Source organism: Scylla paramamosain, chromosome 49 (genome assembly GCF_035594125.1).
Source record: "Scylla paramamosain isolate STU-SP2022 chromosome 49, ASM3559412v1, whole genome shotgun sequence".
Classification (NCBI taxonomy): Eukaryota; Metazoa; Arthropoda; class Malacostraca; order Decapoda; family Portunidae; genus Scylla; species Scylla paramamosain.
Window position 1 is genome coordinate 2,651,557 of NC_087199.1, and position 24,276 is coordinate 2,675,832.

At 43.6% G+C, this 24,276-nt stretch overlaps 2 protein-coding genes across 9 annotated transcripts; both read right to left on the reverse strand.

The window, feature by feature from the left end:
* Window positions 1-681: 681 nt before the first annotated feature.
* LOC135095394 (zinc finger protein 264-like) lies at window positions 682-24,080 on the reverse strand. 8 transcript variants are annotated; one of them, XM_063996193.1, is made up of 3 exons: window positions 23,571-23,941; window positions 8,810-8,862; window positions 682-2,075 (listed from the first exon to the last, which is right to left on the reverse strand). In XM_063996193.1, exons 2-3 carry the CDS (start codon window positions 8,813-8,815, stop codon window positions 936-938), a joined length of 1,146 nt encoding a protein of 381 aa, XP_063852263.1. In that variant the 5' UTR covers window positions 8,816-8,862; window positions 23,571-23,941; the 3' UTR covers window positions 682-935. The 8 variants fall into 8 exon arrangements, 4 of the variants coding, with proteins under 4 accessions (XP_063852263.1, XP_063852264.1, XP_063852265.1 ...); XR_010264371.1 differs by lacking the exon at window positions 682-2,075 and adding an exon at window positions 3,885-4,023 and having other exon boundaries at window positions 23,571-24,080; XM_063996194.1 differs by lacking the exon at window positions 8,810-8,862 and having other exon boundaries at window positions 23,571-23,938.
* On the reverse strand, window positions 8,908-12,218 carry LOC135095392 (zinc finger protein 160-like). Its single transcript, XM_063996190.1, has one exon. The coding sequence runs from the start codon at window positions 12,216-12,218 to the stop codon at window positions 10,638-10,640; it is 1,581 nt and encodes a 526-aa protein (XP_063852260.1). The 3' UTR covers window positions 8,908-10,637.
* Window positions 24,081-24,276: the final 196 nt, after the last annotated feature.

Below are 24,276 nucleotides of genomic sequence, written 5' to 3' on the forward strand. Positions count from 1 at the left end.
ATACAGTCTCTCGTTCAGCACTGCAATAAACACCTTACCTACTGTATTCACTAATGCAATCAGCCTGAAATCAACTCATTTTTACTCTTGTATCCTCCCTTATGCACCAGTCACTCTACATTCATTCCACATTCTTGGCACTCTCTCCTCCTCCCACACCTGGTTAAATAGCTCAGTTGTTCTATCAATCACAACTTCCCCTTCATTTTTGTACATCTCATAAGGTATCTCGTCTGGCCCTGCTACTTTCCCATTCTTCTGCCTTTTCAAACATTTCTCCACCTCCTCCTTGCTGATTCTTCCATTCAACTCATCTGCATCCTTCCTCTCTAGTGTGTCTTTGTAATCAAGACTGTAAAAGTGTAATTTGATTACACTTTTACTGTTGTAATAGAAATGTAAACAACAGTTCTCTAATGTGCCATGTAAATACTACATCAGTGTTGCAGCTAATGTGATGGTTGTGCTTGCTTCTTAACTACGATGCTATCAGTTTGGGGGACAGTTGTAGATAACGCACATCTCATATCAAGCTCCACCCCCAAGCAAAGTCTTGTTTTGTTTTTCTTTGTAGTAAGGAGGAAAAGCCCGACTGTGCAGAGTTAGAAAACCTGACGTGTGGTGGGAGACTGAAGGAGATGGAAACACAACACTTGAGGAAAGAAGAGAACAGGAAGAGGGTGGTTACAATATATTAATTTCTTTACTTACAATCTACACAACACCAAACATCATTAATAAAACTTTCAAGTTAGTCTTTACCTTAAATACAAAGTTGAAAAGAAACAACTCACAAAAATTAGTCACTGACACATGATTGCTCCACTGCAGCAGACAAGGGCACGGCTGCCGCCACAGACTTAACACACCACCACCACCACCACACACTCCCACAGGCATGGGTGTGACCCCACTGGTCCACACAACACACCACCTCAAAAGTGGATCCTCATATGCTGGGCAATGTCACCCTTTGTCTTGAAACACTTGCCACAAACATCACACTTGAACTCCCTCAAGCCAGTGTGTCTAAAGGTGTGTCTATTGAGCTCATTACTGGTAGCAAATCTTTTACCACATTCCTCACACTCATAATTTCTAACACCACTGTGTCTAAGGGTGTGTCTAGTGAAGGTACCCTTTGTGGAAAAATTCTTTCCACATTCCAGACACTCATAATTTTTAACACCACTGTGTCTCTGGGTGTGTGAGGTGAAGGCACCCTTTGTGGTAAATTTTTTTCCACATTCCAGACACTCATAATTTCTAACACTACTGTGTGTCAGAATATGTCTGGTGAGGTCGCTCTTTGTAGTAAATTTCTTTCCACATTCCAGACACTCATGATTTTTAACACCACTGTGTATCAGGGTGTGTGTGGTGAGATAAGGCTTTCTGGTAAATTTTTTTCCACATTCTAGACACTCATACTTCTTAACACCACTGTGTGTCAGGGTGTGTATGGTGAGGGCACCCTTTGTGATAAATTTCTTTCCACATTCCAGACACTCATAATTTCTAACACCACTGTGTGTCAGGGTGTGTATGGTGAGGTCGGGCTTTCTAGTAAATTTCTTTCCACATTCAGGACACTTATAATTTCTAACACCACTGTGAATCAGGATGTGTGTGGTGAGGGTATCCTTTTGGGTAAACTTCTTTCCACATTCCAGACACTCATAATTTCTAACACCACTGTGTGTCAGGGTGTGTCTGGTGAGGTTACACTGTCTGGCAAATTTCTTTCCACATTCCAAACACTCATAATTTCTAACACCACTGTGTGTCAGGGTGTGTTGCATAAGCCCTTGTTTGGATGTAAAAGTTTTATCACATTGCTGACACCTAAACTTGCTCTCTCCTCTGTGGACAGAGCTGCCTGCCTCCAGGTGATTCTTGCCATGAGGCCTGTGCCTCCCCACACCTGAGGCAGACTGCTGCTGCTGCTGCTGCTCACTCATGCTGTGTAGCACTGTTCCCGGCAGCACATGCCATGGCCAGTCCTGCAGGAACTCTTGGGGAAGCCGGCTGAAGGGAGCTATGTCAGAGCCCAATAGGGCACTCAGCCTGGACACCTGCAACAACAGTGACAGTGAGGACACTGAGAGCCACTGGACAAGACCAACAAAAATTGAGGAAAAAAAGGATCACTTGAGTGCCAGTTCTGTAAGTGAAAGCCAAAAGGAAAAATCAAACTGTAGAAGATAAGTGTCTTGGAACCACCCTCTTGAAAGAGTTCAAGTCATAGGAAAGAGGAAATAGAGAAGCAGGCAGGGAGTTCCAGAGTTTGCCAGAGAAAGGGAGGAATCAGTGCAACATGACAGGTGAGAGGACTGCAGTGACTACTTAGAAGATCACAGCAGACGTAACAATGTGCACGGCAAGGGAGTGGAGGAGAGGCCCGGGGGAGAGACTTGGGACCAAACAAACGAGTCCAGGAGTTATTAGAGAAAAGGCTGGAGCTCACTGGAGAGGGCTCATCCAATTGGACAGATGACGGAGCAGTGAGCTCCCCCGCATTGTTGCTGGCTTCTCCCACTATGCTGACAGAGAACTGGTGATGCACAACGCTACAAAGCCGAGAGGGACACAGGCATTCGTTAATGACGACCCGTGCTAAGCATCCCAGGATAAGAGGCGAGAACAACTTCCCTTGCTGAAGGAGGCGAGGAGTGAGGGAAAAATGGGTGACTTTCAACACACCAAGCTTGTTGCTGGAGACCAAGGTGTGGAGTTTTAACATTAGAAGTTTTCTGCCAACTTTCAATATTTTTTTTACCAGTGCTTACACAAAAACAAGAAATATGATACGATGGCTTTTCAAGAAACAAGGCTAGATAGTTACATATCCTGATTACTTCAGCTTCCTGGATGTAATCTTTATAGTCAATGTAAGACCACCTCAAAAGTGGATCCTCATGCAGCTGGGAATTTCAGGCTCTGTCTTGAAACACTTCCCACAAACATCACACTTGAACTCCCTCAAACCAGTGTGCCTGAAGGCGTGTCTATTGAGTTCAGAACTGGCAGAAAATCTTTTACCACGCTCTTTGCACTCAATCTCTGACACCACTGTGTGTCAGGGTGTGTCTGGTGAGCTGAGACTTTCTGATAAATTTCTTTCCACATTCAAGGCACTCATAATTTCTAACACCACCGTGTGTCAGGGTGTGTGTGATGAGGTCACCATTTGTTGTAAAGTGGATCCTCATGTGCTTGGCAATGTCAGGCTTTGTCTTGAAACACTTCCCACAAACATCACACTTGAACTCCCTCAAGCCAGTGTGTCTGAAGGCGTGTGCATTGAGCTCAGAATTGGTAGCAAATCTTTTACCACACTCGACACACTCATAATTTCTAACACCACTGTGTCTCAGGATGTGTTTGGTGAGGTCACCCTTTTGGGTAAATTTCTTTCCACATTCCAGACACTCATAATTTCTAACACCACTGTGTGTCAGGGTGTGTCTGGTGAGGTTACTATTTGTAGTAAATTTCTTTCCACATTCCAGACACTCATAATTTCTAACACCACTGTGTGTCAAGATGTGTGTGATGAGGTGAGACTGGTAGGTAAATTTTTTTCCACATTCCAGACACTCATAATTTCTAACACCACTGTGTGTCAAGGTGTGTGTGATGAGGTGAGACTGGTAGGTAAATTTTTTTCCACATTCCAGGCACTCATAATTTCTAACACCACTGTGTGTCAGGATGTGTAGCCTAAGCCCTTGTCTGGATGTAAAAGTTTTATCACACTGCTGACACCCAAACTTGCTCTCTCCTCTGTGGACAGAGCTGCCTGCCCTCAGATGTTTCTTGCCACCACGCTTGTGCCTCCCCACACCTGAGGCAGCATGCCGGTGCTGGTGCTGGTGCTGTTCACTCATGCTGCCTGGCTTCACCCCTCCACTGCAGCACTGCTCCTGGCAGCACACGCCACAGCCAGTCCTGCAGGAACCCTTTTGGAAGCTGGCTGAAGGGAGCCACGTCAGAGCCCAGCAAAGCACTCAGCCTGGACACCTGCAACAACAGTGACAGTGACGACACCGAGAGCCACTGGCCAAGGGCAACAAAAATCTTGAGGACAAAAAAAAAAGGCCTATTTGAGAGCTAGTTCCCTAAGAGAATGCCAAATAGGAAAATCAAATTGCAGAGGTTGAGTGTCTTGGAACCTCCCTCTTGAAAGACTTCAAGTCATAGGAAGGAGGAAATACAGAAGCAGGCAGGGAGTTCCAGAGTTTATCAGAGAAAGAGATGAATGACTGATAATATGGTTAACTCTTGCATTAGAGAGGTGGACAGAATAAAGGTGAGAGAAAGTTTTGTGCAGTGATGCTGTGGGAGGAAAGGAGGCATGCAGTTAACAAGATCAGAGGAGTAGTTGGTGTGAAATTAGCAGTAGAAGATAACAAGAGATGCAACACTGTGGCAATGAGGGAGAAGCTGAAGAAAGACAGTTAAAGGAGAGGAGTTGATAAGACAAAATTGTTTTGATTTTATCCTGACTAAAAGTGTGGTATGAGTGGAACCCCCCTCATACATGAAAAGCATACTCCATACATGGACGGATAAGGCCCCTGTACAGAATTTGGAGTTGGAGGAGGCAAGAAAAACTGGTGGAGATGACTCAGAATGCCTAATTTCATAGAAGCATTTTAGCTAGAGATGAGATGTGAAGTTTCCAGTTTATATTATAAGTAATAGACAGAGCAAGGATGTTCAGTGTTGAAGAGAGGGAGATAGTTGTATGTCACTGGAGAAGAGGGGATAGTTGTCTGGAAGGTTGTGTCAAGCTGATAGTGATAAATAAATTTTTTGAGGCACTGAACAATACTAAGTTTGCTCTGCCCCAATCAAAAATTTTTGAGAGATAAAAAGTAAGGTGTTCTGTGGCTTCCCTGTGTGAAATGTTTACTTCCTGAAGGGTTGAACGTCTATGTAAAGACATGGAAAAGTGCAGGGTGGTATCACCAGTGTAAGGGTGGACAGGACAAGAAGTTTGGTTTGGAAAATCATTGATGAATAATAGGAAGAGAGTGGGTGACAGGACAGAAGCCTTAGGAACACCACTGTTAGATTTAGGAGAACAGTGACTGTCTACCACAGCAGCAATGGAACAGTCCAAGAGGAAACTTGATATGAAGTTACAGAGAGAAGGATAGAAGCCGTAGGAGGATAGTTTGGAAGTCAAAGCTCTGTGAAAGACACTGTCAAAAGCTTTTGATATGTCTAAGGCAACAGCAAAAGTCTCACCAAAATTCCTAAAAGAGGATGACAAAGACTTAGTAAGGAGAACCAGAAGATCAACAGTAGACTGGTCTTGATGGAACCCACACTGGCAATCAGATAGAAGGTTGTGAAGTGTTAGATGTTAAAGAATTTTCCTGTTGAGGACAGATTAACCAGTACAGTGTTTAGTATGTATACATGGGTACCTCTTTAGGCATGGTCACACAAGCACTTTTTTTCAGCAATATTAAGTCAAGAACACGAAGCCAGTTCAAATTGGGCAATAAATTATTTATTTTGGTCTTGACAATCTTACATGTTATTTATTGCTGTGTTTTGGTTGAAGCCAAACAGTGAAACTACCTCCAGCCAATATTTTTTTTGATGTTCAGTGTTTATGTAAGGCCTATTTTAAAATACAGAAGCTTAGAAAAAGAACTTCACAGTGGCAAAAACCAGTTTCAAGACTGCCCAGGGAGTTCCCACATAGTGATCCGTGAGGACAAGTGTTTACATCAGCTGCTGCCAACAGTACCCAGGAATTGAATCTGTAGTGATGGTCACTAAATTACCATGGACTCAGACTTCTGAGGGATATTTGCTTGAACTTGTGAGGCAGAACAGATTTCTGTGGGACCACAAGGATGCACTGTACTCCAAAATCAAGATGAAGCAAGGAACTTTTGATGCCATATCAGAGCTGAATGGAGGTTAGTGTATTTACTTATTTTCCAGTGTGGTAAGTTATTTTCATGCACATTTGACTCGTAAAATAAATAGGGGTGATTCTTACTAAATGTGGTGCACAGTTGTAATGCAAAATTCAGCTGACTCCCAAACTTATCTCACTCAGACAGTATTTTTAAAAAATTCATTAAAGTCACCTGAAACCATGTTCCATATTTTGTATGAACTGTTTTAGTGTGGTGGTGAAATACCATAATAATATACATTAATTTTCAGTCAGAGTTTGTAGATTTATACAAGTCCACCTGTCCAACATTTTTGGACAAAACTACATTTTTCTGGTAGATTTTGATGTGCTTTGGGTTAGGATTCGTATTACTAACAAGCCAATATTTCATTTCTTACCTTATGAAACAACTAGATTGTCATATATGTCTTATATAAACTTTCAACAAACATGGTTAGGTTTGGTTAGGTTAGGTTAGGTAAGGTCAGGTTTAGTTAGGTTTGGTTTGGTTTCACTAATTTGAAATATGCTGTCATGGTGGAGAGTGAATATTTGGGTCACCGCCAGACTGAATGCTACGGTGTGAAGTTGAACATTTAACACTGAATGGTTATGATTGGACTAGTGGCAAGAACATTTTGATTCTGGGTATATTTTGATGCATTTTTAAAGGGAGATTTTTCCTACTTGGAAATTTGTTATTTTCATGTTCCCTGAGAAAATTCACATTTGCATGAAAATAACAGGTTTCCAAGAAAAAAAAAAAAAAAAACTACCCCCATTAAAAAAAAAAAACACCAAAAAATCACACAGAATTCATGTTTTTTTTTTCAAGTTTAAGCAACGTTAGTTGAACGAATGTTTATCATGCTTTGAATGAATCTAGTAACTTTCTGCCACAAATAAAATTTTTTTTTCCTTGCATACTCCCCCAACACACACACACACACACACACACACACACACACATTGGATAGTGTAGTGGTTAGCATGCTCGGCTCACAACTAAGAAGGCCCGGGTTTGAATCCCGGGTGCGGCGAGGCAAATGGGCGAGCCTCTTAATGTGGAGCCCCTGTTCACCTAGCAGCAAGTAGGTACGGGATGTAACCTGAGGTGTTGTGGCCTCGCTGTCCTGGTGTGTGGTGTCATTGGTCTCAGTCCTACCCAAAGATCAGTCACTATGAGCTCTGAGCTATTTCCGTTGGGGAACGGCTGGCTGGGTGACCAGCAGACGACTGTAGGTGAATCACACAAACAGAAATTCATCAAAATACATTAACTAAACCTAACCTAACTAAAGATGCACACCACGGTGTTATACGTGACCCAAGTACTTCACTGAGAGTAATGTTTATCTTTTTGCTGTGAGATGCGTGCACTTGTATAATAGTACCTCCAAGTTTTGGAAGAAACTTCATTTTCAGACACTACTTACACACTTCTCTTTCCCATTAACAAATCTGGGAATATGGGGAGAGTCACTGGGCTTTGAATTAGGGAGCTGGAACTAAACTTCAGTGATCTGATGATACGAATGGGAGAGAAAAAAAAAAAAAAAAAAAAAAAAAAAAAAAAACTAAGTTTAGTTAACCTAGCCCTATCAATCTTATCTAACCTAATCTACCACATACTAAATTCACTAAGATTACACTCAAACTCACTACCCTTATCTAACAGGATCCAACTTAATGTAATAAACTAAATTAATTATTCTAACACAACAAAATAAAAACTGATATAACCTATCCTAAATGCATCAACTTAACCTAAAAAAAACTACAAATAACCTACATAACAATACAATCTAAATATATCTTATGCAACCAAGTTTACTTCAAGGGCACCATCTTTGTAGAAGAAATATTTTCTGAATTCAATATATTTCAGTTTTTTTTTTTACAATTTTCTTTTTTCAGTTGATGTTCATGTGAAATTTAAGATCTGCAGACATATTTCATAACTCTGCATAAAAATAAATTTAGAATGTTCCCAGTGGCTATGAGGGATGTCTAGGGAAGACATGGCCACTGTTCGACAGTGTATCATTCCTGATTGACTCGCTGGTTGGGCAAACACCAACAGTAGCCACATATATATTGCCCCCTGCAGAGATGGTTCTCTTATTTTTATTTTTTCATTTGTTTTACATAAGATAGATTTCATTTGATCTAAAATGGACAAACACTGCAGGAATTTATGAATGCTACCTAACAAAACACAACCTTATTGAATACAACCTAAATTCACAATGAATTGAAGATGACCATATGCAATATAACCTAAATGTATGCTGATAGTTCATAGTCACCTGCATGTGTGGCAATTTTGTGTTTTTCATACATCATACTTTTTGTCCTCTTTCCTTCAAAGAGTGGGATATTCACACTTGAAGATGATGGCTCCGTAGTAAGAGATGGCAAGAGACATTCCATTGGTACACTCTCCAGACAGCTTATCTTTATCTCCTGATACCCAAACATCTGGAGCCTGCACAACAATGGCTACTGAATACTGAGTGTTTCATCTCTAGTGTCCAGCATGCCTCTGCCTCCTGGCTCAAGCAATGACATACCTGGGCATAGCAATGATCTATCCTCAGGTGCCTGCAGCCCAATATCTGTACATACTCCAAACAGAAGTGCACCCCAAATACCACAACATATGAGTAGGAACAAACCAAAGAAAGATGAGGACCCTGTTACTGATGTATCATACAGCATTAAAAGTTAATTATATATATATATATATATATATATATATATATATATATATATATATATATATATATATATATATATATATATATATATATATATATATATATATATATATATATATATATATATATATATATATATACACACTAATAACTTTGCTCTTACCAGCATCAACTTTTAGGTGACAAGGTTCTGCAGCAGAAACGTGTGGTGGGAGACTGAAGGAGATGGAAACAACACTTGAGGAAGGAAGAGAACAGGAAGAGGGTGGTTACAATATATTAATTTCTTCACTTACAGTCTACACAACACCACACATTATTAACAAAATGTTAATGATGTGTTAAAAAGTTAGTCTTTACCTTAAATACAAAGTTGAAAAGAAACAACTCACAAAAATTAGTCACAGGCACATGATTACTCCCTCACAGCACACAAGGGCACAGCTGCCGCCACAGACACAACACACCGCTCACCACCACCACCACTACCACCACTGCCACACATTCCCACAGACATGGATGTGACCACACTGGTCCACACAACACACCACCTTAAAAGTGGACCTCATCTGCCGGGCAATGTCAGCCTTTGTCTTGAAACACTTCCCACAAACATCACACTTGAACTCCCTCAAGCCAGTGTGTCTGAAGACTTTTTGGTAAATTTCTTTCCACATTCCAGAAACTCATAGTTTCTGACACCACTGTGTGTCAGGGTGTGTGTGGTGAGGGCACCCTTTAAAGCAAATTTCTTTCCACATTGCAGACACTCATAATTACTAATACCACTGTGTGTCAGGGAGTGAGTGGTGAGGTCACCCTTTGTCTTGAAACACTTCCCACAAACATCACTCTTCAACTCCCTCAAGCCAGTGTGTCTCAAGGCGTGTGCACTGAGCTCAGAACTCGTAGTAAATATTTTACCACACACTTCATACAAATAATTTCTAAGATCACCGTGCGTCAGGGTGCGTCTGGTGAGGTGATAATGCTCGGTAAATTTCTTTTCACATTCCAGACTCTAACATTGTGCAACGCCACTGTGGGCCAGGGAATGTACCCTAAATCTGTCTTTGGATGTCAGGTTTATCACACTGCTGACACCCAAGCTTGCTCTCTCCTCTGTGGACAGAGCTGCCCGCCTCTCAGCGTGGCTCTTCTTACCCTTCTCGTCAAATGTAGTCTGTCACTCCAGAGTAATGTGAACCACACACATACCCACTGCAAATTAATTATAATGAAGACAGCAACTGTTAAATATCTATCTGTACCTATTTTTTGGTAAGCAAGTTATTTTAGCTATTTTGGGTTTGTTTTTGATTAGGTTATATTACTTTGGTTTTGTTACATTACTTTGGTTAGGTTAGCATATTAATTCAAATAGGAAAAAAAAAAAAAGTTTCATATGGAAAAGCTAAACTGATGAAGGAGTAAAAATTTAGCCGCAGTACCATACTTGTTTATTATTTTGTCTTGACCTAATTGCTTATGGAATATGTTATGTTAACTAATATTTTGGACATTGCTGCACATTGTTTTGAGTAATATGAACAAATTCCTCTGTATGACTTTCTGTTGCATGATGGGAAATAAAAGTGGCTTCTTTCTGCTCAGCCCTTAAGACCCAAACTGCTGGAATAAATTTATTTCTTGAATAATGGTTTCCCTTTGTTGAGGAAAGAGTTAGGTTAACTATGTTAGGTATTCTCAGTCATTCATCCCTTTCTCTGGTAACCTCTGCAACTCCCTGCCTTCTTCTGTATTTCCACCTTCCTATGACTTGAACTCTTTCCAGAGAGAGGTTTCAAGACACCCTGCAATTTTTTAATAAAGCTTTTGATTCTGTATGGGGACCAGCATCTCAGTGGCCCTTTTTATTGTTGCAATTTTTGTTGCCCTTGGCCAGTGCCCCTCCTATGTGGAGAAAAAAACTCCACCACACACTCCCACAGGCACGGGTGTGACCTGGCTGGTCCACACAACACACCACCTCAAAAGTGGACCATCATGTGCCCGGCAATTTCAGGCTTTGTCTTGAAACACTTGCCACAAACATCACACTTGAACTCCCTCAAGCCAGTGTGTCTGAAGGCATGTGATTTAAGCTCAGAATTGGTAACAAATCTTTTACCACACTCTTCACACTCATAATTTTTAACACCACTGTGTCTCCGGATGTGTGTGGTGAGGTGAGACCTTGCAGTAAATTTCTTTCCACATTCTAGACACTCATAATTTCTGACACCACTGTGTGTTAGGGTGTGTGTGGTGAGGTCAGCATTTCTGGCAAATTTCTTTCCACATTCTAGACACTCAAAATTTCTAACACCACTGTGTGTCACGGTGTGACTGGTGAGCTGAGACTTTGTGAAAAATTTCTTTCCACATTCCAGACACTCATAATTTCTAACACCACTGTGTGTCAGGGTGTGTGTGGTGAGGTTAGACTTTGTGAAGAATTTTTTTCCACATTGAAGACACTCATAATTTCTAACACCACTGTGTGTCAGGGTGTGTGTGGTGAGCTGAGACTTTGTAAGAAATTTCTTCCCACATTCTAGACACTCATAAATTCTAACACCACTGTATATCAGGGTGTGTGTGGTGAGGTCACCCTTTGTGGTAAAGTGGATCCTCACGTGCCTGATAATGTCAGACTTTGTCTTGAAACACTTCCCACAAACATCACACTTGAACTCCCTCAAGCCAGTGTGTCTGAAGGTGTGTTTATCAAGCTCAGAACTGGTAGTAAATCTTTTGCCACACTCTTCACACTCATAATTTCTTACACCACTGTGTCTCAGGGTGTGTGTGGTGAGGTCACCCTTTTGGGTAAATTTCTTTCCACATTCCAGACACTCATAATTTTTTACACCACTGTGTGTCAGGGTGTGTCTGGTGAGGTAACACTGCTCAGTAAATTTCTTTCCACATTCCAGACACTCATAATTTCTAACACCACTGTGAGTCAGGGTGTGTTTGGCAAGGTTACCCTTTATTGTAAATTTCTTTCCACATTCTGGACACTCATAATTTTTAACACCACTGTGTATCAGGGTGTGTGTGGCGAGTTGATACTTTGTGGTAAATTTCTTTCCACATTCCAGACACTCATAATTTCTAACATTACTGTGTGTCAGGGTGTGTGTGGTGAGGATACGTTTTCTGGTAAATTTTTTTCCACATTCCAGACACTCATAATTTCTAACACCACTGTGTATCAGGCTGTGACTGGTGAGGTAAGACTTTCTGGTAAATTTCTTTCCACATTCCAGACACTCATAATTTCTAACACCACTGTGTGTCATGATATGTGTGGTGAGCTCAGACTTTGTGATGAATTTTTTCCTACATTGAAAACAATCATAATTTCTAACACCACTGTGCCTCAGAATGTGTCCCCTAAGCCCATGTTTGGATCTAAAAGTTTTATCACACTGCTGACACTCAAATTTGCTCTCTCCTCTGTGGACAGAGCTGCCTGCCTCCAGGTGATTCTTGCCACCATGCCTATGCCTCCCCACACCTGAGGCAGACTGCTGCTGCTGCTGCTGCTGCTGCTGCTCACTCATGCTGCTGCCTGGCCTCACCCCTCCACTGCAGCACTACTCCTGGCAGCACATTCCTAGGCCAATCATGCAGGAACCCTTGGGGAAGCTGGCCAGAGTGAGCCACGTCAGAAACCATCAGGGCACGTGGCCTGGACACCTGCAACAACAGTGACGGTGAGGACACAGAGCCACTGGACAAGGACAACAAAAATTTTGAGAAAAAAAAAGAACTACTTGAGTGCCAGTTCCATAAGTGAAAGCCAAATGAAAAAATCAAACTGCAGAAGATAAGTGTCTTGGAACCTCCCTCTTGAAAGAGTTCAAGTCATAGGAAGGAGGAAACAGAGAAGCAGGCAGGGAGTTCCAGAGTTTACCTGAGAAAGTCTCTCTGCACTGCTGCTTCAGAAGAGGCGGTGACCTTTCTGGAGGTGGACGACCCTGAAAGGTCACCGCCTCTTCTGGAGCAGCAGTGCAGAGAGACTGTAACCAAGGTGGAGGTGATGCAAGGGCTTGTCGAGCGTCTGCTGCAGGGGCTCGATGTACAAAAAGCTACCGGTCCCGACAACATCAGCCCGCACGTTTTGAAACAATGTGCCAGCGAGCTGGCTGTATCCCTCACCACAGTCTTTTCTGCCTGCTTATGGGAAAATACTTGGCCCTTAGTGTGGAAAGAGGCCCAGGTAGTTCCCGTACACAAGAGGAGCTCCAGGTCTGACCCAAAAAATTATCGACCCATCTCCCTGCTCTCTGTGGTGGGGAAAGTGTTCGAGAGTGTGGTGGCAGATGTGGTGTGTCGCCACCTCCAGGTCAATTACCTCCTCTCGTACCAACAGTTTGGGTTCAGACCTGGGCGGTCCACCTCCGATCTCCTCATGCTTCTCACCGGGGGCTGGCAAGACGCCCTTGACGGCGGCCTCGACTCTGTTGTGGTGGCCCTGGATATAGCAGGCGCCTTCAACAGGGTCTGGCATGGGGGCCTTCTGGAAAAACTGAGGGCAAAGGGGATCCAGGGTGACCTCCTTCAGCTCCTTGGCGACTACCTCCAAGGAAGGACCCTCCAGGTCGTTGTCAATGGGCAAGCGTCCGAGTCCCTCCCGGTGAGAGCGTCAGTGCCACAGGGCTCGGTGCTGGGGCCAGTCCTGTGGAACATCTACGTGGACGATCTTCTCCGACAGCTGCCGGCGGTCTCAGCTTATGCTGACGATTGCACTCTCTCCTGTACCTACCCTCGACACGAAAGTGTGCGTGCTGCTGAAGAGATCAATCAGCAGCTTGGGGTGATACAGGAGTGGGGGGTACGCTGAGAGGTGACCTTTGTTCTGGAGAAGACACAGGCAATGGTAGTTTCTCGATCCCCCGCTGCCGAGCCAGCAGTGGAGGGAGGGCTAAGCTTTGGTGGCCTTCCTCTCGAACTCCAGGAGTCCGTCAAGATTCTGGGGGTTGAGGTGGATCGAGGGCTGCGGTTTGACCGCCACGTCAAACACATTGCCCTTAAGGCCTCACACCGAGTCTCCTCCTTGAGGAGGGTGGCCAACTTGCTCGACAGGAGAGGGAGGCTCTTGCTCTACAAGGCCCAGATACAGCCTTATTTAGAGTATGCCGCCCTCTCCTGGATGTCCTGTGCTGCCACACACATCAGCAAGCTCGACGGCATCCAGCGACGGGCACTGTGACTGGTGGAAGCAGCAGGTGCCCCAGCCCATCCTGAGGCTCCCGTCGACACGCTAGAACACCGCAGGGACGTGGCGGCCCTTGTGGTGTTCCACAAGGCACAGGTGCAGGGTGTGCCACATCTGGCGGGACTACAGCTCCCCACCAGAGTCACCTCGCGGGACACGAGAACAGTGTTATCCAGTGGTGACTCAGTGGAAGTGCCGCGTTCCCGCTCCAGCCAACACCAGCGCACCTTTTGGGGGCGAGTCTCCAGCCTGTGGAACGTCTTTGCGTCCTCCGTCCCTCATATCAGGGGGATGGATACCCAGGACGTGAAGTTAGCAGCACACCACTGGAGGGACTCGTTCCCAACCCCCCTGCTAACAATATTAACTTAAGTCCATAAAGAATGTATATAGACGAAAATGCTGACTGCCCCACGAACCTCACACCAGACATCCGGGTGAAGGCAAGCACGTCGAGTGATGGCTGCGGTGACGACTACACGGCCCTGAGAAGCGACCGGCAGAGAGGTCACGCACTAAAATCCCCGTAGGTGCATCAAGGAGAAACCAGGCAGTGGGGCAAGGTTGACTCAGGTCACCCTGGGTGTCACGAGGTGATGCCACGCGGACGCAACGAGGGCACGAGGGACTGCCAGGGGTGCCCTGCAGACCCTTCCCTAACACCACCACCTCTATTAATGCCATGTCTCCACTATTGTTGAGTTCACGTGGTCGAGTGGCCAGCCACTATTCACCTGCAACCTGCACTGAAATGGGGATTTGACTAAATAGGAATCCTCCTTGGTCTGTTTTTTTTTTTGTAGTGTATGCAATTTCTGTGATCTTGAGAGTGTTAAGCAAAAGTATTTATTTGTTCATTAAAGTTTTCACTTAAGCCAGTAGCTCTCTCTTTTCTTCTTTGTGAGGAATACTTCACTTTTCAGACTACACTATGAAGTAAGCAATATACATACACACACCTTTTTTTATTTCTTATTTATTTCTTCTTTTTTTTTTTGTTTCCTGAATAAGTGAAATTTTTTTAATTTTTATTTTTTAAATATGTGACCAGAGAATTATCAAACTATTATTCATCAATGATCTTCTACATCAAACTTTTTGTCCTACACTGATGATACCACCCTGCACTTTTCCACATCTTTTCCTAGACATGCAACCCTTCAGGAAACAAACAGTTCATGGGCAGAAAGCACAGAACGCCTCACTTCTGATTTTTCTAAAATTTCTGATTGGGGCAGAGCAAACTTGGTACTGTTCAATGCCACAAAAATTCAATTCCTCCATCTATCAACTCAACACAATCTTTCAGACAACTATCCCCTCTTCTTCAATGACACTCAACTGTCCCCTCCTCTACACTGAATACCCTTGGTCTGTCCTTTACTTATAAAACTTTACGTCTTATCTCTGGCTAAAACAGCTTCTATGAAGTTAGGTGTTCTCAGTCCTCTCCGCCAGTTTTTTTCGTCCCTCCCCCCCAGCTGCTAACTATGTACAGGGGCCTTATCCGTCCATGTATGGAGTATGCTTCACATGTCTGTTGGGGGATTCCACTTGTACCGCTCTTTCACACAGGGTGGAATCAAAAACTTTTTGTCTTATCAACTCCTCTCCTCTAACTGACTGTCTTCAGCCTCTTTCTCATTGCCACAGAGTTGCATCTCTTGCTATCTTCTACCGCTATTTTCATGGCAATTGCTCTTCTGATCTTGCTAACTGCATGCCTCCCCTCCTCCTGCAATCTTGCTGTACAAAACATCCTTCTTTCACTCACCCCTATTCTCTCCACCTCTCTAATGCAAAAGTTGACCAAATATTTTTAATCATTAATCCCTTTCTCTGGTAAACTCTGGAATTCCCTGCCTACTTCTATATCTCCACCTTCCTATGACTTGAATTCCTTCAAGAGGGAGGTTTCAAGACACTTATCCACCAATTTTTGACCACTGCTTTGACCCTTTTAGGGACTGGCATTTCAGTGGGCATTTTTTTTTTATTAGATTTTTGTTGCCCTTGGCCAGTATCCTTCCTACATAAAAAAAAAAAAAAAAAAAAAAAACACACACCCTCATAACCCCAGGGCCTCAGAGGTGATGTATAGGCTTGTGTCAGGTCTCCTTCCATTAGCGCTGCTGATAAGGGCGCCAGCCTGTAAACGAGCCACACAACGCCGCAAGCTAGATCACCCACTATGTATGTACCCACACATGTACTCATACGAGGCTGCCTCATATACACAGAATGCCCATGTGCTTGCCTGCAGGGATGCTACATATACACCTTCGTATATATATATATATATATATATATATATATATATATATATATATATATATATATATATATATATATATATATATATATATATATATATATATATATATATATATATATATATATATATATATATATATATATATATATATATTATTTATTTATTTATTTGTTGTGATGTCACCAGCAGCTTCAAGAATCCCACTCACATCAGGTGGACAGCGATGCACAACTGTTTCCGGGTTCATTGTCCAGCGAAGTAACAAGATAAGCACACGTACTCAAGCTGACTCAACTGCCTACTAAGGGGGAAGGGTAACAGAGGCACCGGTTCAGGTGGCGTTCCCTTGTCTTTATTTAGACACAATTTCAGCACACAGTAGTACAACGCCACACTGAACAACACACTGCCGCTACAGAACACAGTACAACACAACACAATGCACCGAGAAACCGCACGTCACTGTCTTAGGTTATATCACATTATTGCCAACACCAAAGGCTGCAGCTGGCTCTCCTAGTGGCCAGACAAGGCACGCACACGCGTACATGTACTTGTCCCGTCTTTCAGGTCTGCTGGTAGTGCGGTGGTGGTGACGAGTGCCGGAACGCTGCCCTCTCTTTGCACTGCTGGTAACCCAGCTCATCCACTCGACTGACAGCACACCTTTTTTTTTTTTTTTTTTTTGAGAGAGAGCGCCCTGTGGTTTGCTGCCTTGTGGATGAGTCCTGGTTTCACCATAAAGCCAGCAGCACTGCCACAGAAGACAAGAGTGACTCGGTCCTTCTGTGCTTTAAAGCTAATTACTTTGGCTTCCTCTGGCATAACGTCTGTCCTGGACAGCATTTTCTTCCAGTACAATCCAGCCTCCTCCATATCAAACACCTGTTCGAGCTTGTAACCATGATCCTCTATAATCTGCTGCAACGTTTCCAGGTATTTTTCTGCAGCTTCACTGTCCGCCGCCGCAGCTTCCCCATGCAAAGTAACATTCCTGATTAGGAAGCGCTTTGAAATTGGTCCAACCATCCCTTGCTGGCTAGAAATTCCTCAGGCTCTTGTGCTTTAGGTGATCTTGCTTGTAGCTCTTTGTCGTTGTCTTCCTCGGCGCCCTCTGCCATGAACCGTTTGTACAATTTCTTGGCCTATTCACATATGACGTCCAGGGGGATGTTTTTTTTTTTTTTCCCCGCAAGTCGGTTATCCACAATGTCAGGGCTGATTCCATCCTCTCGATGTATTTGTTCCTGGCCATAGACATCCTCCTCGCATCTGGGGAAATTTTTGTTGAAACAACTTTCCTGACTGATTCCTTGTTCTTCTTTATGGACCTGACCGTACTTTCATTTACGCTGTAATGGCGGCCAACTGCGGCATAGCTTTTCACTTCCTGCTTCATGTCGAGTTCAGCTTCCTCCTGCAGTGTTATAACCTTCCTCCTCTTCAATTCCTTGGCACAAGAAACCTTACAAGATGCAGAGCGTTTGGGTGGCATTGCGAGGGCTTCACAAATCCAGGAGAAAGCAGCAAAAACAAGCAGTAAATAGCTAAAGTGAGCACGGTGGTGAAGCCATGGCAGAAACGTGCGGTGAATTGGTGAGTGCGGGGTGGAGGCAGTGTGGTACTGCTCCTTTCTTTGAAGAAGGAACGTCTCCAGCAGCCAATCTGAGCCAAGTAAGAATATAAAGTGTTTGGATTGGCTACTGGTAAGGCTCCAGCCAATTATGTGCCACCTACTAATAAGTGTGGGTATTTCCTTCAACCCAGCCACGAGGGCTGTGGTGAACAGTACTGACCGAAGGGCTGGGGTGAACAGCACTGACAGAAGGGCTGGGGTGAACAGTACTGACAGAAGGGCTGGGGTGAACAGTACTGACAGAAGGGCTGGGGTGAACAGGTCTGCTACATGAGTAACAAAAAGGTGACCAAAAAGTGAGGGGAGAGTTGGTGTGTTGGCCAGACCGGCAGCCTTTGAACAACACAACGCACATCATCGTGGAATCTCAGGGAAGGGTCCACTGTAATGCCAACATCAACAACACATTTACATTTACATTGTTTGTTCTGGCTTTGTATCAGTGATTTCAGGTACACCAACCTTCCTTCTATAGTTCTCCCCTTCATAGTGGACACTCCCACTCCCCCTCTCAAGGAGCAGGTTTGGACACACAGGTGCTCCTAACACTTGTCTGTACACACTGCTTTCTGCTGTGAGCAGATGCTTCACTTCTGTCTGTGTCAAGCTTGGTGTGTTGGCTGCATGCTGTGCAGCCTTTCGGGCAGCACTCCCTCACCTGTTCCTTCTGCTTTCTTTTCTCTCGTTAACCAAAATTTGTGTATTGTTCTCTTTGTTTCTTCAATATATGTATTTTCAAACAAGTGTGCTCCAGTACTGTCCTCCTCTTCTCTGTACAGGGTGCACAGCATTACTGCACCAGTGGCTTTCACCCTTTTTGTGCCCCTGGCCCACTTTTGGCATCCCTCAATACTCATGGCCCACTGCCCTTCACAACTGTGTGGTGACGGTGACAAAACCATTATAAAGCTTATTCAAAACACTCTATTTGTTCTGCTGCTTTTTCAATCACAAAATGAAGCAGTGGTCTGCATTTACTGTCAATAAATCATGGGCTTTGTAATCAGGACTCAAATTACACTTTTACAGTCATAACAGAAATGTAAACAACAGTTCTCTAATGTGCCATGTAAACACTACATCAGTGTTGCAGCTAATGTGATGGTTGTGCTTGCTTCTTAACTACAACACTATCAGCTTGGGGGACAGTTGAGGATAATGCACATCTTGTATCATGCTCTACCCCCAAGCAATGTCTTGTTTTGTTTTACTTTGTAGTAAGGTGGAAAAGCCCGTCTGTCCAGTTAGAAAACCTGACGTGTGGTGGGAGACTGAAGGAGATGGAAACACAACACTTGAGGAAAGAAACGTGTGGTGGGAGACTGAAGGAGATGGAAACACAACACTTGAGGAAAGAAGAGAACAGGAAGAGAGTGGTTACAATATATTAATTTCTTCACTTACAGTCTACACAACACCACACATCATTAGCAAAACTTTTAAGTTAGTCTTTACCTTAAATACAAAGTTGAAAAGGAACAACTCACAAAAACTAGTCATAGGCACATGATTACTCCCTCACAGCACACAAGGGCACAGCTGCCGCCACAGACAACACACTGCCCACCACCGCCACACAATCCCACAGGCACAGGTGTGCCCCCACTGGTCCACACAACACACCACCTCAAAAGTGGAGGCTCATGTGGTTGGCAATGTCACCCTTTGTCTTGAAACACTTGCCACAAACATCACACTTGAACTCCCTCAAGCCAGTGTGTCTGAAGGCGTGTCTATTGAGCTCAGAGCTGCAAGCAAATCTTTTACCACACTCTTCACACACATAATTTTTAACAACAGTGTGTGTTAGGTTGTGTCTAGAGAGGTAACCCTTTTGGGTAAATTTCTTTCCACATTCCAGACACTCATAACTTCTAACACCACTGTGTGTCAGGGAGTGTCTGGTGAACAGAGACTTTGCATTAAACTTCTTCCCACATTCCAGACACTCATAAATTCTAACACCACTGTGTGTCAGGGTGTGTGTGATGAGGTCACCGTTTGTGGTGTAGTGGATCCTCATGTGCCTGGTAATGTCACACTTTGTCTTGAAACACTTCCCACAAACATCACACTTGAACTCCCTCAAGCCAGTGTGTCTGAAGGTGTGTTTATTTAGCTCAGAACTGGAGGCAAATCTTTTACCACACTCAGCACACTCATAATTTCTAACACCACTGTGTGTCAGGCTGTGTCTGGTGAGGTATCCCTTTTGGGTAAATTTCTTTCCACATTCCAAACACTCATAATTTCTAACACCACTGTGTACCAGCATGTGTCTGGTGAGGGCACCCTTTGTGGTAAATTTTTTCCCACATTCCAAACACTCATAATTTCTAACACCACTGTGTGTCAGGGTGTGTGTGGTGAGGTTACGTTTTGTGGTAAATTTTTTTCCACATTCCAGACACTCATAATTTCTAACACCACTGTGTATCAGGCTGTGACTGGTGAGGTAAGACTTTCTGGTAAATTTCTTTCCACATTCCAGACACTCATAATTTCTAACACCACTGTGTGTCATGACATGTGTGGTGAGCTCAGACTTTGTGATAAATTTTTTCCTACATTGAAAACAATCATAATTTCTAACACCACTGTGCCTCAGAATGTGTTGCCTAAGCCCATATTTGTATCTAAAAGTTTTATCACACTGCTGACACTCAAATTTGCTCTCTCCTCTGTGGACAGAGCTGCCTGCCTCCAGGTGATTCTTGCCACCATGCCTATGCCTCCCCACACCTGAGGCAGACTGCTGCTGCTGCTGCTGCTGCTGCTGCTGCTCACTCATGCTGCTGCCTGGCCTCACCCCTCCACTGCAGCACTACTCCTGGCAGCACATGCCTAGGCCAATCATGCAGGAACCCTTGGGGAAGCTGGCCAGAGTGAGCCACGTCAGAAACCATCAGGGCACGTGGCCTGGACACCTGCAACAACAGTGACGGTGAGGACACTGAGAGCCACTGGACAAGGACAACAAAAATTTTGAGAAAAAAAAAAGAACTACTTGAGTGCCAGTTCCATAAGTGAAAGCCAAATGGAAAAATCAAACTGCAGAAGATAAGTGTCTTGGAACCTCCCTCTTGAAAGAGTTCAAGTCATAGGAAGGAGGAAACAGAGAAACAGGCAGGGAGTTCCAGAGTTTACCAGAGAAAGGGAGGAATCAGTGCAACATGACAGGTGAGAGGATTACAAGCTGAGAGGACTGCAGTGGCTACTTAGAAGATCACAGCAGATGTGCACGGCACGGGAGTGGAGGAGAGGCACGGGGGAGAGACTTGGGACCAAACTGCTGAATGAGTCCAGGAGTTATTAGCGAACAGGCTGGAGCTCAGGAACCTTACACTGAAGAGGGCTCATCCAGTTGGACAGATGACGGAGCAGCGAGCTCCCCCCATCGTTTCCGGCTTCTCCCACTGTGCCGACAGAGAACTGGTGATGCACAACACTACGAAACTGAGAGGGACACTCACCGAAACGTGAATAGTGCACAACAATGATACCAAATCCAAACAGAGGAGGATGTTACTTAGATTTATGGAATGTAAGTAGGGAAATAGGAGGATCATAGAAAGACTAAGTAGTGCATGAGCTAGTCATGGCCAATCAGCGGCTGTCACACCAAGCACGGAGGGACACCAACGTCCGCGCCACCACCCTCGCCCTCTTCTGGTCCTGATCTGCAAGTCGTCAAGACGGAAATGCCGACTGCCCCACGAACCTCACACCAGACATCCGGGTGAAGGCAAGCACGTCGAGTGATGGCTGCGGTGACGACTACACGGCCCTGAGAAGCGACCGGCAGAGAGGTCACGCACTAAAATCCCCGTAGGTGCATCAAGGAGAAACCAGGCAGTGGGGCAAGGTTGACTCAGGTCACCCTGGGTGTCACGAGGTGATGCCACGCGGACGCAACGAGGGCACAAGGGACTGCCAGGGCTGCCCTGCAGACCCTTCCCTAACACCACCACCTCTATTAATGCCATGTCTCCACTATTGTTGAGTTCACGTGGTCGAGTGGCCAGCCACTATTCACCTGCAACCTGCACTGAAATGGGGATTTGACTAAATAGGAATCCTCCTTGGTCTGTTTTTTTTTTGTAGTGTATGCAATTTCTGTGATCTTGAGAGTGTTAAGCAAAAGTATTTATTTGTTCATTAAAGTTTTCACTTAAGCCAGTAGCTCTCTCTTTTCTTCTTTGTGGGGAATACTTCACTTTTCAGACTACACTATGAAGTAAGCAATATACATACACACACCTTTTTTTATTTCTTATTTATTTCTTCTTTTTTTTGTTTTGTTTCCTGAATAAGTGAAATTTTTTAAATTTTCATTTTTTAAATATGTGACCAGAGAATTATCAAACTATTATTCATCAATGATCTTCTACATCAAACTTTTTGTCCTACACTGATGATACCACCCTGCACTTTTCCACATCTTTTCCTAGACATGCAACCCTTCAGGAAACAAACAGTTCATGGGCAGAAAGCACAGAACGCCTCACTTCTGATTTTTCTAAAATTTCTGATTGGGGCAGAGCAAACTTGGTACTGTTCAATGCCACAAAAATTCAATTCCTCCATCTATCAACTCAACACAATCTTTCAGACAACTATCCCCTCTTCTTCAATGACACTCAACTGTCCCCTCCTCTACACTGAATACCCTCGGTCTGTCCTTTACTTATAAAACTTCACGTCTTATCTCTAGCTAAAACAGCTTCTATGAAGTTAGGTGTTCTCAGTCCTCTCCGCCAGTTTTTTTGTCCCTCCCCCCCAGCTGCTAACTATGTACAGGGGCCTTATCTGTCCATGTATGGAGTATGCTTCACATGTCTGTTGGGGGATTCCACTTGTACCGCTCTTTCACACAGGGTGGAATCAAAAACTTTTTGTCTTATCAACTCCTCTCCTCTAACTGACTGTCTTCAGCCTCTTTCTCATTGCCACAGAGTTGCATCTCTTGCTATCTTCTACCGCTATTTTCATGGCAATTGCTCTTCTGATCTTGCTAACTGCATGCCTCCCCTCCTCCTGCAATCTTGCTGTACAAAACATTCTTCTTTCACTCACCCCTATTCTCTCCACCTCTCTAATGCAAAAGTTGACCAAATATTTCTAATCATTGAACCCTTTCTCTGGTAAACTCTGGAATTCCCTGCCTACTCCTATATCTCAAACTTCCTATGACTTGAACGCTTTCAAGAGGGAGGTTTCAAGACACTTATCCTGTAAATTTTGACTAACACTTTCAACTCTTCAGGGACCAGCACCTCAGTGGGCATTTTTTTATTGCAGTTTTATTGCCCTTGGCTAGTGCCCCTCCTACACACACACACAAAAAAAATAAATAAATAAATAAAAAAAAAAAAAAAAAAAATAAATAAATAAATAAATAATAAAGAAAAAAAAAAGCTAACCAAACTTCACAAAGCCAAAATTAACCTAAACTGACCAAAGTAACCCAAACCTAACCAAATGAAACCTAACCTAGCCAGGCCAAAGCTAACCTAACCTAACCAAACCTAGCCAAACTTAAACTAGCCTAACTTAACATAACCAACACCAACCTAACTGACCAAACTTAACCTAACTAAATCAAATCAAACCAATTGTAACGTAATCCCACCAAACTTTAAAAAAAAGCGAAAAAAAAACAGGAAATAATACAACACACACACACACACACACACACACACACACACATCAAACACTAACAATCCAGAAAGACTTGCAATAGCCTCAAATGGTAAACAAACCCACTTATCTCTCTCCTTTACCTTTATCTCGCCGTGTCTTTCCTCCCTCTCATCTCTCAAGCCTTCTCTGGTCACTTCTCGCCCTTCTCTCTCCCTCAGCAAGCAGGCAGAAGGAAGGAAAGAGAAGGAAATGTGCGTAGAAGCATTAACGGTGAGGACAACACGGTCTGGGTGGATGATTCGGCGAGGCACAAATTTCGGAACCTTGGTGCAGGCTTTTTTTTTTCTTCTTTTATTTGTAGTGTCTTTGCTATTATTGATTGTTGCTATTTCATACTTTAATTTGCTTATTGTACTTTCTCTAAGTTATTAAAATTTAGGCGTCTTCAGTTCTCATAAGGGCTATACTTCCAGCTCCTCGAAGCTCCGCCCACTTGACCACTGAAGAATAGACCAGTGGAGTGTGCTGGCGTGTTACCCAAAGAAAACGTGTCCTACAGTTCATTGGCGATGTGTTCCTCACAGAGAACGCAGCAGCCTTAATCCACTGGCTCCTTGAAGTTTAGGTTATTTATAAGTAAATAGCTGATATTCCAGGCCTTGTGATATTGTCAGTTGAATTAATAAAAAAAAAAAAATCATATAGAGCCAATTCTTTGCCTTTTTTTTTTTTTTCTGATCGGAGGAAAGAGACAGGCAGACGCATTTGTTATTCTTGTTTAATAGTTGTTACATTTAAAGAACAGGCACATAGTAATATGACACGGCCTGGTTAAGACATTCCGGG